This window comes from Xiphophorus hellerii, chromosome 6 (assembly GCF_003331165.1).
Source record: "Xiphophorus hellerii strain 12219 chromosome 6, Xiphophorus_hellerii-4.1, whole genome shotgun sequence".
NCBI lineage: Eukaryota > Metazoa > Chordata > Actinopteri > Cyprinodontiformes > Poeciliidae > Xiphophorus > Xiphophorus hellerii.
In genome coordinates, this window is record NC_045677.1 from 2,166,349 (window position 1) to 2,181,621 (window position 15,273).

The 15,273-nt window shown below is 42.2% G+C and overlaps 1 protein-coding gene across 6 annotated transcripts in view; it reads right to left on the bottom strand.

Moving 5' to 3' along the window:
* Positions 1-75: 75 nt before the first annotated feature.
* Positions 76-15,273, bottom strand: part of mast3a (microtubule associated serine/threonine kinase 3a) — a 51,320-nt gene continuing 36,122 nt past the window's right edge. For 3 of the 6 annotated variants that reach the window (XM_032564765.1, XM_032564760.1, XM_032564763.1), the window contains 17 exons: positions 14,460-14,548; positions 14,206-14,291; positions 13,832-14,040; positions 13,239-13,377; positions 12,911-13,043; positions 12,659-12,824; positions 12,230-12,331; positions 11,198-11,320; positions 10,124-10,233; positions 9,840-10,021; positions 7,308-7,429; positions 7,045-7,233; positions 6,229-6,452; positions 4,959-5,081; positions 3,778-3,914; positions 3,512-3,696; positions 76-2,971 (listed from right to left, as the gene is read on the bottom strand). In XM_032564765.1, coding sequence (XP_032420656.1) covers positions 2,136-2,971; positions 3,512-3,696; positions 3,778-3,914; positions 4,959-5,081; positions 6,229-6,452; positions 7,045-7,233; positions 7,308-7,429; positions 9,840-10,021; positions 10,124-10,233; positions 11,198-11,320; positions 12,230-12,331; positions 12,659-12,824; positions 12,911-13,043; positions 13,239-13,377; positions 13,832-14,040; positions 14,206-14,291; positions 14,460-14,548 — 3,155 coding nt within the window. In that variant the 3' untranslated portion in view covers positions 76-2,135. The remainder of the gene's footprint in view (positions 2,972-3,511; positions 3,697-3,777; positions 3,915-4,958; positions 5,082-6,228; positions 6,453-7,044; positions 7,234-7,307; positions 7,430-9,839; positions 10,022-10,123; positions 10,234-11,197; positions 11,321-12,229; positions 12,332-12,658; positions 12,825-12,910; positions 13,044-13,238; positions 13,378-13,831; positions 14,041-14,205; positions 14,292-14,459; positions 14,549-15,273) is intronic. The other 3 variants (XM_032564764.1, XM_032564766.1, XM_032564762.1) reach the window with 2 other exon arrangements.

Consider the following 15,273-nt stretch of genomic DNA (forward strand, 5'->3'; position numbering starts at 1 on the left):
AATACAACTTATAGGTGCATGTACGTGTTGCTGTGGTTTCTCTTGTTTTTTTTTCTTTCTGCAGGTCTAGAGGCAGATTCTGGGTTGATTGGTTTTGACTTATGTTAATAGTCCTTTCCAGTCCGTTTTCTCTTTCCAGCCAGTTAATAAAAAAAGTAGATTTTTTTTTATCCCTTCTGTTGTCACTCCATACTTTACCATTTAGCTTGTGTTCTTGTCAGGCAAGTACTGATTCATTAGGAAAAATAGCATTCAATTTTGGAGGCGTTGGAGCTACGAGTTCCTAATTTTGAACTCAACATGGTTTAAATTTTTAAAATAAAGATGCTTTAGAAAAGAAAACCCCTGCAGAGCTATGTTAACATTCTGGTTATAATGTTTTAAGTGTACGCAGCCTAAAGCTGCTTTACCCACATCTAAGCACAGTAATTATCAAAAGAGGAAGACACAACAAGGCAAAAGATTTGTTTCGGCCAGGGCTTGAGTCCTTTGCATTTAATTTATTTCAAGCACTTTTAATACGAGAATAATTAATATCACACCAGTCTGAAGCAGACAACCATGTGGTACGTTTTTCCCAATTGCTAGTAGTTGATTTGGGATGAACACATTTAATTCACAAACATGTAAGTGGAAAAGTTTAGTGTGAATAAACAGTGTTCCAGAAACAAGGAGACTCTCCTGATCCTAATTCAGTAAGTGATAAAAAAAAAATACTTCAAATACAAATAGATGAACGTGAATGGATACTGCTGAAGAGCTTCCCATTTCTACTCTTAAACTGTGGAAAATTCAAAAGTTTATTTAATCCTGAATCATGTGCAACTTTTCTCCTGAGCTCAGCTTCTTTTACCAATCCAAGTTCAATCTCCCTTTACTGTGGAAAAAAAGTTTATTAGACAGGACTAATTAAACATTTTCTGAATTTAAAGGAAAAGTGATAAGTGGAGAAAAAACAACCAAGTCCCTTTTGTTCACAGATACAAAACATTTAAATCTAAAGTCAATGTCTCAGAATGGTGACTAACCTTTTCACACATTTAAACATAAAACAACTGTAGAAAAACAGATGTGACACAAATCTGAACTGAACGGCAGAAGGAGATTGATTGATTTTATCCGACTCCATCTACTCTCTCAAGGCCACAAAACATCACTAGAACACAGCTGCTATAAGGTCCACCATTATACAGTATAAGTCTATAGCATAGGTTATTATTAGCACTGAAACAAGACAGTTCCATAGCAAAATATACAAAAGTTCACCTATTCCTTCATCCGCCTGTGGAATTCTGAAGACTCTTCTACGACTGAACAGAAACCAGGACGACTTGGCAGAAAATGTAAACTGTTTTTCATAAAAACACGCTAAAAACTCAATAAAAGTCAACTAAGCCATGTTTGTTGATGGCGTTGAGGCATGAGAAGCAGGCTGGAAGCACAGACACACACACACACACATGTTTGCACAGCTATCTTTGCAGGGACTTTCCATTGACTTCCATTCATTTCTACAGCCTAAACCTTACCCTTACACCCACACACACATGCACACACCCACAGTCCCATCTTTTTCCCCAGTCTGAGAGCTCTGGAAGACTCCAGAAGAAGAGCCTTCATCCAGACTATTGTATCGCTTCTGAAAACCATGCTAAGGCTATATCTAGCTTTGGCAACATGGTATGGCGATGCATACACAGTATTCAGGATTAACAGGTCTGGATGTGAGGCAGAAAGCAAGTTCTATAGTGCAACATGTGAAGAGAAGCAGCTGTTTTCCTGACTACGCTGCCCAGCAACCTGCTGTCTGGCTGAAACATCAAAGGCCTTAAAAAACAGAAAGAAGTCTAAAAGGCCATAAATAAGTTTCTTCAATGAAAATAAAATATTTACAGACTAAATCAGTTACAGGTGCCACAGTGATCTGAAAACTAAGAGAGGAAGTAAACAGTTTAGCAGTCAGTGTCTGTCTGTTTTGTCTGGGGCCAGTGATTGATTGATTGATGGATTTATGAATGGATGGATGGATGGATGGAGGGATGGACTTATTTCTTGTCTTCTGATAGAATATTGTTGACTTGGTCACAGTTTTCTGGGTTCATGCAAGGACATGTGATGCGTCGTTTGGGGGAGAACTAAAACCCTTCTTTGCCTTTAGACTTTGCTTTCTGCTGAGCTCCGCCTCCGTCCGCCGTCCCTCTGGAGTCCGCCGGAGACGGGTTGATCCAGGACGCTGTAAATGCTCCTGGCTTCAGGCTCGGCGTCTCCTCCACCTCCTCCAGGTCAAAGTTCAATTCCTGCACTGCCTCCTGTTTCTTAAACGAATCCCTTCGCTCTGACAGAGCCATCTTCCTCATCACTTCCTTGGGATGGTGGCTGCTGCCCCGGTGCTGAGGTGAGCTGGCGGCGGGCCGCTGGTGGTTCACGCAGGCGCTGGCCGGGTCGTGGGCCTCCCTCTGCCCCCCGAGGCTCAGCCCCTGCCGGCCGTGTTCACCCACACACACGAAGCTAGTGGTGGTGTCCCCGTCTTCGTCCTCCAGGCCCTCCCCCTCCGATAGTGGCATCTCCATGGTGTGGCGGCGGGTACTGTATGCCTTTCTGTCTCCATGGTAACCTCCCTTACCCATCTTGTCTCCCGTCAGCTTCTCTGCAGATTGTACTCTCTTGAGCAAGGGTGAGCGCGGCGGTTCTACGCTGCGTGGGCGTACCGAGTGGCGAGCAACCATGGGGGGCGACAGTGTCTTCCCGTGGAAGCCCTGCAGGGACTTGGGATGGCTCTGGAGACAGGATGGAGAGCACTGAGGGGAGAGCGGCTGAGGGGGGGGGATGCAGGCCAGGGGGGAGGGAGGGATGCTGCTGGTGGACTTGCAGCGGCCGGCTTTGGCGTAGCGGCCATGAACATGGAGGGAGCTGGGGCGCGCCTGTGGCACCGGAGAGTTGGGAGAACTGGAACTCGGAGACGAGCTGGAATCTGATGGAGAAGGACAGAAATATAGAACAAGTTCAGATTTAGCAGAAATGTTTCCTCTACAGCAACACACGCACGCACGCACACACACTCGGACTCAGGCTACGTTCATGCAGCAGATCAATCACCCAAGTCAGACTTCTTCACCACAGGCTGTACGGACCAATTTTGATACTTTCACCCCAAATCTAATATGAACCACTTCCATATGTGGAGCTACATCAGATATTATGTATCCGATCTGCAGTCTGAATTGTCACGTCACGTTTCTTCTGACTTTTAGGTCGGTGATGTGAGACATGCGTCATAATTCTGCATCAGAAGAAGCCGGCCATCTTTACTGCCATAAACAGATTGCTACTGTTAGGTTCTTCATCTGCGCACGCAGGGCACTTTGGGGTCGGAAATCATTCACACAGAAGTCTGACTACAGTCGCATTTAACTAGTAGCATGAATTATCATGCAAAAAGAGTTGGATTTTAGCAAAAAAAAGGGAAGTGAGCATCCAGACCTGCCATGTGAAGGCAGCCTAAAGCTCTCACCTCCAGAGTGGTCAGGGGCCGGGGAGCGGCACGGTGTGGAGGGCCCCGGGGACAGGCTCGGTGTGGGGGAGCCGGAGAGGCTGTCGCTGGACGACTGGGGGAAGCCGGAGGAGAAGCTGCGGCTGCTCTGCATTGGGGGCGGAGCCGTGTGCTTCGACAGCTTCTTAAAGATGCGACGCCTAGTACTGGACGAAAACAACAAGTTAAGGTGTGTTAACAGCCTGACTGTTTAGAGTGTTTCCTAGACAACGGGTGAAGTCGCCCACCTGTCCTGCCCGTCCTTCTTCTTGCTCTTCTTGCTGCGCCTCACCATCTTGGCCTTGTAGCTGGCCTTCCTGGCTGGGCCCACCTTGATGGAGGTGTTCTCCAGCGCAGTTGTTTGCAGAGTCACCTTGTTGCCGCTCTGTCCAAAGAGAGCATAGCAAACAGAAAGCAGTACAAATTGAGGTCAGCTTTATTAGGTGTGTTTGTTATGGGGCTTAAAAGCCTGGGAACGAACGGAACTGGCATCTCTGTGTTTTTCTTGTTTTTCTCACCTGCAATGTCTCCGACTGCAGAGCCAGAGGCAGGTTTACATTGCCCTGCATTAAGTACTCATAATCCGTAAACTTGTATTATTACCACAGCCTTTAATGCATTTCAGTGGGATTCATGTGAAAGGAGAAGGAAATATGGTCAACAAAGAAGGGGTAAGAATTGGTATAGGCCAAATTTGGAATCAGAAGGTTAGACTTTTTAAAGTCTAACCAGGTTTTTGGCCAATAGAAGATCAGCCAAAAACCTGCAATTGGTACAGCCCTACACAGAAATGTAAAACAGATCAAAAAATTTAATGGTGAACAATGTAAGGAAGTTCAAAGCTTTATCTCAGAGGGCAAATAGAGGATATGGTTAAACAATTACACTACCATTACCTAAATTACACCAGAAGGCTTGAATGTTAGTTTAACGTGATAGAAAAGTATTAATTAGAATAAGAGCTAAGATTATTTTGGTGGATGGCATGATAAACCCTTTTACTAGCAGCAAACAATCAGATTTTAATCTGGCAGGATAAAAACTCTGGACCCAAATGTCCAGAAGGAAAGAAAACATTTTACACAGTAAGATGCGGCTTCTGTAAAAAACGAAAGTGCTTAAAACCAACTATTTCTCACCAAGGACAACATCCTCATGAAATGTTATGGCTGCTGGATGTTTAACAAGTAAAACTATAAATTATTCATTAGCACAACTGATTGTTCCCAATCCAATCAGTTGCACACAGTCCTACATCTATCTTTGAACATAGGGTTTAGGGTTTTAAAGCATAAAATGTGACTTGAACCAGAGCAGGGTTAAGCTGGGCATAACATTATTCCTAGAACAGAGTTCCAGGTAAACAGGACGCTGCATTATTGCAGGAATAACACCTAAAACAATTCAAAGCTTTATGTTGTTCCCACACCTTCAGCAGAAGCTCCACCACCTCAGTGTGGACCAGACCCTGGACTGACTCCCCATTGACATGGGTGATGAGGTCGCCCGCCCTCAGTCCTGCCTCGTGTGCTGGACTGCCATCCTCAACGGACTGAATCAAACCCAAACACAACAGAAACAATTAGTCTTTCACTTTCTGTTAGGATCCTACACAAAAAAACCTCATGATATGAAACAAACATGAGCATAGATCCCATTTTGCTTGCCTGTTATTGCATCATCGGAGTTTAATTCCCCCCCCAAAAAGGGAAAAAACAATGTCACGTTAATGTGAAATTTTAACATCTACATAAAATTTTGACTGACTTGCGTCCAGAGCCAGTCAGATATTTACATACTGTATGAACGTTGCATTGAAGTTGCAGTACGTAGCTTAAAAATATGTTTTTTCCATATTTGTTGTGGTGACAGTTTGCTACGAGACAGATAAATGAGAAACAACTCACTGATTAAGTTTCTCTGACATCATTGGTGGCTAACTAGCGTTAGCATTCATGACATTATCTGGTGACAGGGACAATTTGTAATGTAGTGGGGGGAATGAGCAACAGGCTCAAGAGGATGATTGACAGCGCTAAGACCCTCTTCCTGACTCAGATTGGTTGTTTCTAGTTAGTATTGGGGCCAGTGGGAGCAAGCACAGGAGCTCCATTTTTTCACAGACTATTTGTCTCATACAGTCACGACATAATGACAGTGTCAACAAATATGCAAGATAAAAAAAGAAAATACACATATATATACAGTATATAGCTCCACACCCAATGAAACAGTTCCACTGTCAAGCATAGTAGTGGCGCCATTATAATATTCTACACCTGATCTCAAATCAGCAGTCAGACAGCTATATGTTCCAACTGAACAATTATCCCCCAAAATTCTAACCGGATTTGAAATGAATAAACTATTCATCTTCTGGAATGCTGCAGACCTCAGCCCTGCTGAAAATTAGACTGAGGTATCATTAAACGTCTGGACCGAGACCAGAGAAATTCAAATGAATCCAATCAAACTGGACTCATTTTGATTTAATGTCTATTTGATAAAGTCCAGAATAAATTCAACTATAACCCCCCAGTTGTTGTTTTTTTCTATTGCCTGTCTATACTAACGTTGTGTGTAACCATACAAAAATGGTTCAAATGCATCACTAAAAGTGCAAAACATAACTGGAGTTTAATGCTGATGATGAGTTCATGTAAACTTCAGAGCAGGACTGTCCTGGCTGGACCACCTACCCAGACCATGTGATGGACGGTGTAGACGTCGCTGTCCCCCATGTAGACCCTGATGGCTCGCAGCGCAAAGCCAAACCTCCTGCCAGAGCTGTGGATGACCACTGGGGGCCTGAGGCAGCTGATGCTGATGGGCAGGTCCCGGCTGGGGGACGAGTCCCGGGAGGACGGGTTGGACGACAAGGACAGGGACGATTTGGGACTTAGAGGAGGACCAGCCGAGTCATCTGGTTACACAACAACAAAAAAAAACCCTGAAATGATTATGTCACCCTAACAGGGATTGCACTATTATATTATTATCAGCTGTCTTTCATTAGTGTGTGCTAAACCATGTCTATATTCTTTGTCTATATTCAAAAAACCTGAAATTTGTAACCGTATGAATGTTTTATTAAAGCTTCAATTGTGGTCTTTCCATTAATTAAGAAGCATGAATAAGATCGTTCACACGATAAGTCAATAAAAAACCCTCCGCACTATCATTCCCTCACTACTTCCTGTCGTCGTCTTCTTTTCCGCCAGTACTAACATCCGGCTGTTGATCATGTGACTTGTGTGATATGAAAAAGTTTCCATTGCAGTTTTGTGAAATACAACTATTTCAATAAGGCTGAAAGACCACCTCATCCCAGCAACAAAACTCTTTAGCGAAAAATGTGTTTTTCAAATCTGATGCGTTTCCATTAGGCAAATTTGTTGTCATAATTTTAATTTGCGCAACTATTTGGTCAATGGAATGCAGCAGTTGTTCCACACAGTGGTATCATGTCCTCCCTGCCAGGCAGTAGGCGCAGCGTCTCAACATGACGGTCCTACCTGGGGTAATGATGAGGGACAGACCAGAGATGGAAGCAGACTTGGGGACGTTTCCAGCGGAGGACCTGGGTTTCTCTGGGGTCTCCAGCTGGTGGGCGATGCGCCGCGACGCGCCTCTGCGGAACGATGGCCGCGTCCCCGTGCTGTTGCTCCGCAGGCGGATCCGTCTCAGGTTGGAGACAATCCCTTCTAGGACCCGGTGCAGAGCGTGAGCGCGGACATACTAATAATGAGCCAGAGGTGAAAACAGAAATGAGCTTTACCTTCCTCCTCAGTGGGGATGGCGATGCGAGCCGCTGCGTCTGGGCTCTGCGTGCTGTTTATGACCAGCGGGCTGCCGCTGCGTTCTGAATGTGACGAGCTGGAGGAAGCACGAGGACGAAGACTGCACACACAATGCAAAGCAGAAATGTTATGGTTTCAGTGACACTGGGAGGAATTTGGTAAAAGTTTGTTGTTAAACTCATGATAATTAATCTAAAATGGAAATAGCAGATTAAATTTAATTTTTGAGAGTGATCCTTTATTTCAAACTGCATTGGGAGGCTCATAATGATGTAAAAGCTAAAGACTAAAACAATGGTAATACTAAATCAAATTAAGTATTTACTAACAAGGGAAAAAAACGGGACAGTGAAAAAGATTCAATAAATAAAAGAAATTAAAAAATCTAGAGAATTGGCTGAATTGGGTGATGTGATCTATCTTCCTGGTTTTAGTCAGGAGGATTGATTTTTTTAAGCAGACCTGAGAAGACATTGCTGCAGTAATCAATACAACTAAAGATAAATGATGAGTTTCTCTAGATCTTGCTGAGACATTAGTCCTCTAATCCTGGAGATGTTCTGGTGATAGAAGGTCGACTTTATAACTGTCTTTATGTGACTCTGAAGGTTCAGGTCAGAGTTCATCACTACACTCAGGTTTCAGCCTGATCTTTACTTTCCAGCTGTAATAACTGAAGTTGTGTGTTGTTTCTAGATCGTTCCTCTTTAGGCCCAAAGATAATAACTTCAGTTTTGTTTCTGTACAGCTGGAGAAAGTTATGACACATCCACGCATTTATCTGTTCTAAGCATCTATTCAGTGATTGGATGGTTCAGAGTCACCTGTAGAGGTGTCTATCATCTGCATAATTATGCAGATAATCTTATTTCCTGTTATAACCGGAGTGGGAGCATACAGATACTGAATAAGAAGAGTCATAGGATTGAACCTTGGGGTTCCCCACATGCGACTTCTGTCCATTTTAATGAGAAGTTTCCTATTGAAACAAAGAAACCCATGTTCTTTATGTAAGATTCGAACCAGCTGAGTACTGTGAGGTCCAACAGAACCAGCACTGTGGTTCTTCCACAGCCTGTATTTATGTGGATGTCAAAGAAACTTTGATGAGGGCATTCTCAGTACTGTGGTAACCATGGAAACCAGACTGAAAGACATCAAAGTCGTTGGTCATCATTAGGAAACTATTTAAATGTTGAAACAACTTGTTCAATAATTTTGCTGATGAACGGAAGTTTGGAGATTGGCCTACAATTCTGCAGTAGTGATTTGTCCAGGTTGTTCCTCATCAGTTGTTTGATAACTGCCACCTAGACCTTTTTGTCCTTATCTTATATTCTTGCTGTTGACAGGGTTTTAAATATTGTTCAGTATCTATTTCTGTAATAATTATGTTAGTTTTTTCTATGTTGTGTGTGTTTTTGACTTGTGAAAAGAAATGTTAAAAAAATTAACAAAAATAAAGTAAATTCTACTTCTAGAATCTCAGAGAATTATCAACAAGGTTATTCAAATAAATCTGTTTTAACATAATTTTCAATCATGCAGTCTCTAGGTTCCCTGTCATGGTTTGGATAACATGGTCAGATTTTGACTCTGGTAAATGTCTGGGCGTGTTTGCCAAAACGGGATGATCTTGACAGCACACATGGACTGAAACGATACCTGCAGCCGACTGAACAAACATCCTCTAGTATTCACTTCTCAACTGGAATGTACTCAAGTTTTTAATGGCTGGAGTACACAAGTCTGAAGGGATCTTTTTTTTCTCTAAACTAATTCTTTTTAGAGGTTAAGTTATTTTTTACTTTAAGTTTCCTCTAAAATATTCTAAATTGATCAGACATGTTATGGGCCACATATAGCTTGTGAGATCATTTTATTGATTTATTATGAAAGACCCACCAGTATAGTCCTTATGTTGCAATTTTGTTTTTCTATCTGGCAGCCATAATTAAGAATAAGTTTGCTTTGGAAAGTGTTTATTTAAAAAAAATCCCTTCCACACTAAAATCTAGGTTTGCATATGAGTAAAGAGAAGTGTAGACAAAGTCTGATCCTGCTATCCATCTTAGATCCATATTTCAAATGCAATTAATCTGAATAGATCAAACTGAACAATTTTATTTAAAAAGCAATAAATACTTATTCAGGAGTATTCAGGAATACTTGTCCTGAATACTCAGGACAAATATTCTATTACTTGTCCTGAGTAATGGACAGAATGTGACAGAAGAGTTGGAAAGAAACTGTTGTTTTAAATCACTTTCAAGGCCAAACTGAAATCTTCAGCAGAAGTAAATCATATTTATAGCAGGACACCAACAACTGCTCAGCATTCTGAAATGTGAAAATGTGTAAAAACCAAAACGACTGTAGTTCTACTCAGTTTATATATACATAATAAAAAAAATGCGTATTACTTTTGAATCTTTTAGAAATAAAACTATAGCCAAGACACAGTACGGACGTTTAACTGACTCTACATCAGACTGATTTCAAGGACTCACCTCCCTCTCTGTCCATCTGTCCTCCTGTCTCCAGCAGCCAAGTTCTTGTGTCCGTCTCCCGGTGAGAGGACTCCCCTGCCGTCCCAGCGGTCTTCCTTCTCCTCACTGTGGCTTCGCTCTGACGATGACAGGCTCTGATTGGATGGGGTGGAAGTGGACAGGTGCTCTGTGCTGCTGTACACCTACACATCAGAAACAAACATGTCATCTGTTACAGCCTATATGTGTATTCCTCCTTACATAAAGAGGAACTGAAACACAGCCGTTAGCAGGGCGAGGTGTACCTTGCTGAAGCGGTGAGCCACCGAGGAGAACTGTCTGAGCTCCAGAGACGACTCGTCATCGTTGGTTTCATCATCATCTGAGCCCAGGTGACAGTAGCGCTCCGACCGTGCTGCAGGATACAGCATCATCATCATCATCATCATCATCAACTAAAGAGCTTTAACATTAGTCACAGCTGAAACAAAGTGCTGAGCATCAGTAATAAATAAATAAAATGCATAAAAATAGTGACAGAGCTAAGTACACAATAGTAAATTTAACACAATAAAACAACACAGTTAAACAGATAAAATCAATACCAATACAGATGAAATAAAATTAAGTCTCAGTTGGTTGAAGGTCGGTGAGACAAAATAAGTTTTCAGACAAGTTTTAAACATGGACAGTGAATGGACAGTGAGGGGTCTGTCGGATGTGCAAAGGCAGAGCGTTCTAGCTCTGAGTAACAAACAGAGAAGCTTCCACTTACAACTGGGAATGACCAGGAGCAACTGGGAATCACCAGAAGCAGCTGGTGATTTGCTGGGTCTGCTGACAGACCCAAGTGACCCAGAAGGAGTTCTGTTAAATAAGGCGAGGCAAGTCTGCTTAAAACCTTCAAAACAATCAAAATTTAGTTCATTCTAAAGAGTTCACTTTAGAATGAACTCTAAAATACGCAGCAAGTGGAGAGATATAGAGGTAATGTTCTCTCTCAAATGTTCCTGTTAGCAGACGGGAGCAGCATTTTGCACCAGCTGACTTTAAAATCAAGGTAATTTGGAGTAATTTCATCACAGCTGACAGCTGTGATGAAATGAAGGAATGAATTACTGTTTCATTCTGTTGCCTTGAAAGAATAGATTTTACCTTTGCTAGTTTTTGGAAGTGATGAAAACTAGACTTGAATGTGGTGCTTATTTGACTGTTGAGTTTAAAATTACTGTCCAAATTAAGACCAAGGTTTGTAGCTGTGGACATAAGGTATTTTTTACCAGAATCAGAAACAGAACTGGATCTATGCCCTGTTACCAGACCTGCTGAATGTTTTGACATCTTCACATTCAAATGTGTTTCTGAAATGATCTACGCACTGTCAAAGTAACTCGTGTCCTCTTCAGACTCCAACTGAGGTACGAATTCAGCTTTCTGCCTCAGGAGGCCGTTCCAGTCCAGGCCCAGGAAGAACATGTGACTCTTCACCTCTGTGGTCCCAGCTGTAGTAAAAAGAAACCAGTCATTCTTTCAAAGGGTTAAATGTGCCCCAAAAACACTTAGAGGGTCAGTATTACATATTTTCCAGGCACACCATGTCACTTTATGGCGCTATCAACTAACTATGTTACCTTCAGTTGTTCTAAAATCCTATATGTCAGATTCTACTTTGTAATTTAATGGCTTGACATTGGGCCTCTTTCTGAAACTTCACCTTCAGGAAGTCATCACAAAATGGCTCCTCTATGAACCCTTTAACAATGTTTTACCAGCACTGCACTGAGAAGATTGCTAACTGCTGCTGGCTAGTCTGAAGGAGCTGAGTGGGAGCTGCTATGTAAGGAAGAAGCTCATAAACACCAGCTCTAAGGAGAAGCATCGTTACCACCCAGCCGTTTTGCACACCTTAACAGTTGCCATGGAGATTAAAGAATTTCTCAAATATACATGAAAGAATCAAAGCAACATTCCTGTTATGTTTACGATGAGGGAATAACATAACATGATGTAAAGCTCAAAAAAGTCAATTGTACATATTACTGCCCCTTTAACCTTTAACCATGCAAAATGGAGCTTACGTTCCATGTTAAGGGCTACAGCGAGTGTGAGAGTGTTATTTTAGACATGAAGATTAGGAGAGGGGGAAACAGCAGTTTACCATCAAATCGGAAACAGAACTGTATCTATGCCGTGTTACCAGACCTGCGTAGATCTGGTAACACCAATCTGCATAGATAAAAATAACCATTTGGTCCACAAAGATTGTGCAGCTATTTTTGCTGGGGAATCTATTACATCCATTTGGATTTTCTAGCATATCAGCCGGGTTCCAGTCTTTACTATGTGGCCGTCTGGGAGAGTGTCATGTCCTTCCCGCACATAGACAGAACGAGTCTCATTGTTCCACCAACCTGTTCCCAGGCGCTCCAGAGGATTCTGCCTCAGCAGTCGGGTGATCAAATCCTGAGCATCAGCTGGCAAAGCGTCTTCCCCTTCTGGCCAGATGATGTCATCTTAAACAGGAAGATGACATCAGTGATTGCGCCATATACAGCAATCACTGGACATGGAGTTTTTCTCCACTATGAAGTGTGTACAGGAGCCAAGAATGATGCTCGACTACGAGCCTCGCAACTCACAGTTAATGTTACTACAGAGTAGTAATGTTACTACATTAAGTGCATCCTAAGCCTGGGGGGCAACCAGGCTTTACTTGCCCCCCACCAAGTTAAGCATTGTTTTCTTATTTTAAAGAAGTTTTTGGTACAGTAACATTAGCTGGGCAATTATGTGATTAAGGGAAAAGCATTTTACCATTTTCATTTTGACTGTCTGCTTACCGTTAACAACCTGACCAAAGAGCTGCTCTGGGGTGTCTCCAAAGAAAGGCACGCAGCCAACCAGAAACTCGTAAAGAATAACACCCATAGCCCACCAGTCCACAGGTTTGCCGTAACCCTGCCTCAAGATGACCTCAGGAGCGATATACTCTGGAGTGCCACACACCTGAACACAATGATGACAGGAAAGGAGGGCTAGTAGCTAGCTCAGTTTCACAACCCCCACTAAAAATCTTGAGACAAGACCCACACCTGTTTGTCTATAAATTCTCTGGTGTCTTTTTCAATGTGTCCCTCATACAGGTTGGTCGTCATGTTCATTAGCCCGATCTTTGACAGCCCAAAGTCCGTCAGTTTAATGTGGCCCATGGACGTGATCAGCAAACTACAAGAGAAGAAAGGAAGCAGAGCATAAGTTACAGAACTAAGAGAAGTTTACATCTAATAATAACCTCAGAGCTTTTACTTTAGACAGAAATAAAACCTCAGAGGCCAAAAGCTCTAAAGCAGATTAAAGTAATGTGTGAAAGCAAGAGTAAGTTGGAGAAGGTTTGTTTTGCACAGCTGTCGGGGAGCTCACTTGTCAGGTTTGAGATCTCTGTGCACAATGCCATAGTTGTGAAGGTACTCCAAGGCAAGTACGGTCTCTGCAAAATACATCCGGGCCATGTCGACAGGGAGGGGGCCGATGTTCTTCAACAGGTTGGCACAATCTCCACCTAAAGCAGAAAGCAGGTCAGCTAAACGGATCTTTTCACACCTTTCAGCATTTTGAGTGACATATAATCAATGTATGCTAAATTATGACAAGTTACACCTTCATGCCTCTGGAGATAACTTGTTATATCCACAAGAGAATCGATCAACAGGACTATTAAAGAGCACAACTCTACACTTTATGGAGGAGCTGAGTTTGGTAGAAATAAATCTATTGATGGAAGAAAGTCATAGGAATTTCCATTTAAGGTTTTCTATAAGCCATGTCTCCATCAGTCTTAAAATAAGCAAAACTGGTACAAAACAACACAACTCAACTGTGTTGTTCCACAATCCAATAAATTGTGGAGGCAATATGACAAAATGTAAGTAGGTTCAGAGGGTTATTCATAATTTTGTAAGGCTATAAGTGTTCATATTAGTATGCATCTTTAGATGTCCTGTGTATCCATTTACCTTCAACATATTCCATGACCATGCATAGGTGCCTCCTGGTCTCAAAAGAACAGAACATGGAGACCACAAACGGATTTTCAGCGAACGTGAGGATGTCACGTTCCACAAACACCTGCTGGATTTGATTCCTAAGAATCAGGTTTTGTCGGTTAATCTTCTTCATGGCAAAACGTTGGCGGGTTTCTTTGTGGCGCACCAAATATACGGCCCTACATGGCAGGGACAGAGACCGATGAGAGGAGAAAGATGACAGGACGCAGAACAAGACAGGAACAAAAGACATTAGTACCAATAAGCTTCCCAACAACATTCAGATCTGGTGTAACTGGTGTAAACAGAATTTCCACTGAGTCAAACAAAACAGTGTTGCTCACCCGTAGGCTCCGTTGCTAATGAGCTTAATAGTCTCAAAGTCACTCTCCAGCGGTTTCCTACGAGGAGGGGTGCAGGCAGCTCGGCTCTGCATCCAAAAAGGAAAGAAAACACACAAGCAGCTGTGTCACTCTGAAGCAACAACCAATCATCTAAAGGATTTTATGTACAATCACTGATTAAAATGTAATATATTTCATCATCACAACTCATTCACTCCAAGAGTTCTTGGGTAGCTTGCAATGCGACAACAAACCTGTACTGGTGTTGCCTCTCCAGAGTCATCAGACTCCCTACTGGCTGACCTTTGACACGGACTGGTCTGCTGCTCCAGATGGACCATCTCTGCAGGACCAGAGGAGAAATTGCATCAATTAACAGGACAACAAGGATTTGGATGCAAACATTTGGATTTGCACATCTGTAAGCAATTCTTTATGTAAAGCCATTAAGTGAATGAATGGATAAAAAAACAATTTCCTCCAACTTTAAACTTAGTATATTGTTGTTCAGTGTCTAATACACACACACACATGCTTGTTTCTCCCAGTATTAGGACTTGGAATTGTAATTTGTCTGAGCAACTTTATTAATCCCTAACCTTAACACTTACTGTAAGCATCTACATTCCAAACCTAAACCCTAATTTGTCCCATACCCATTAACCTGCCCCCTAACCCTGAACATGTGAGTCCGCAGCATTAGGACCAGGTGTTGGTCCTCAGAAGATTGTTGAATACCACAAAAAGGTCGAAAAAAAGGCTAGTAAACAAGTACACCCACACACACACTCTTGTACTTCTATTGGTCCGAGGAATTTGTATTGACTTTTCATTTCAGTCACTGCACTTACGCTCAACTCAAAAATTTCTCCCTAATCCTAACAATTTCATCTATTCCTAATCATAATTCACTCCGTACCTCTAAAGCAAACAAGTAGAGCACAAAAGATCTAAAAGAAACAAACAAAAAACGAAAATGTCCTAACTTTCCACAAATGACCTCCCTTACTTGTAAAAAAATGCTTATATATGCTGTATGTGGCATATATAAGTACACACACAAGTTTG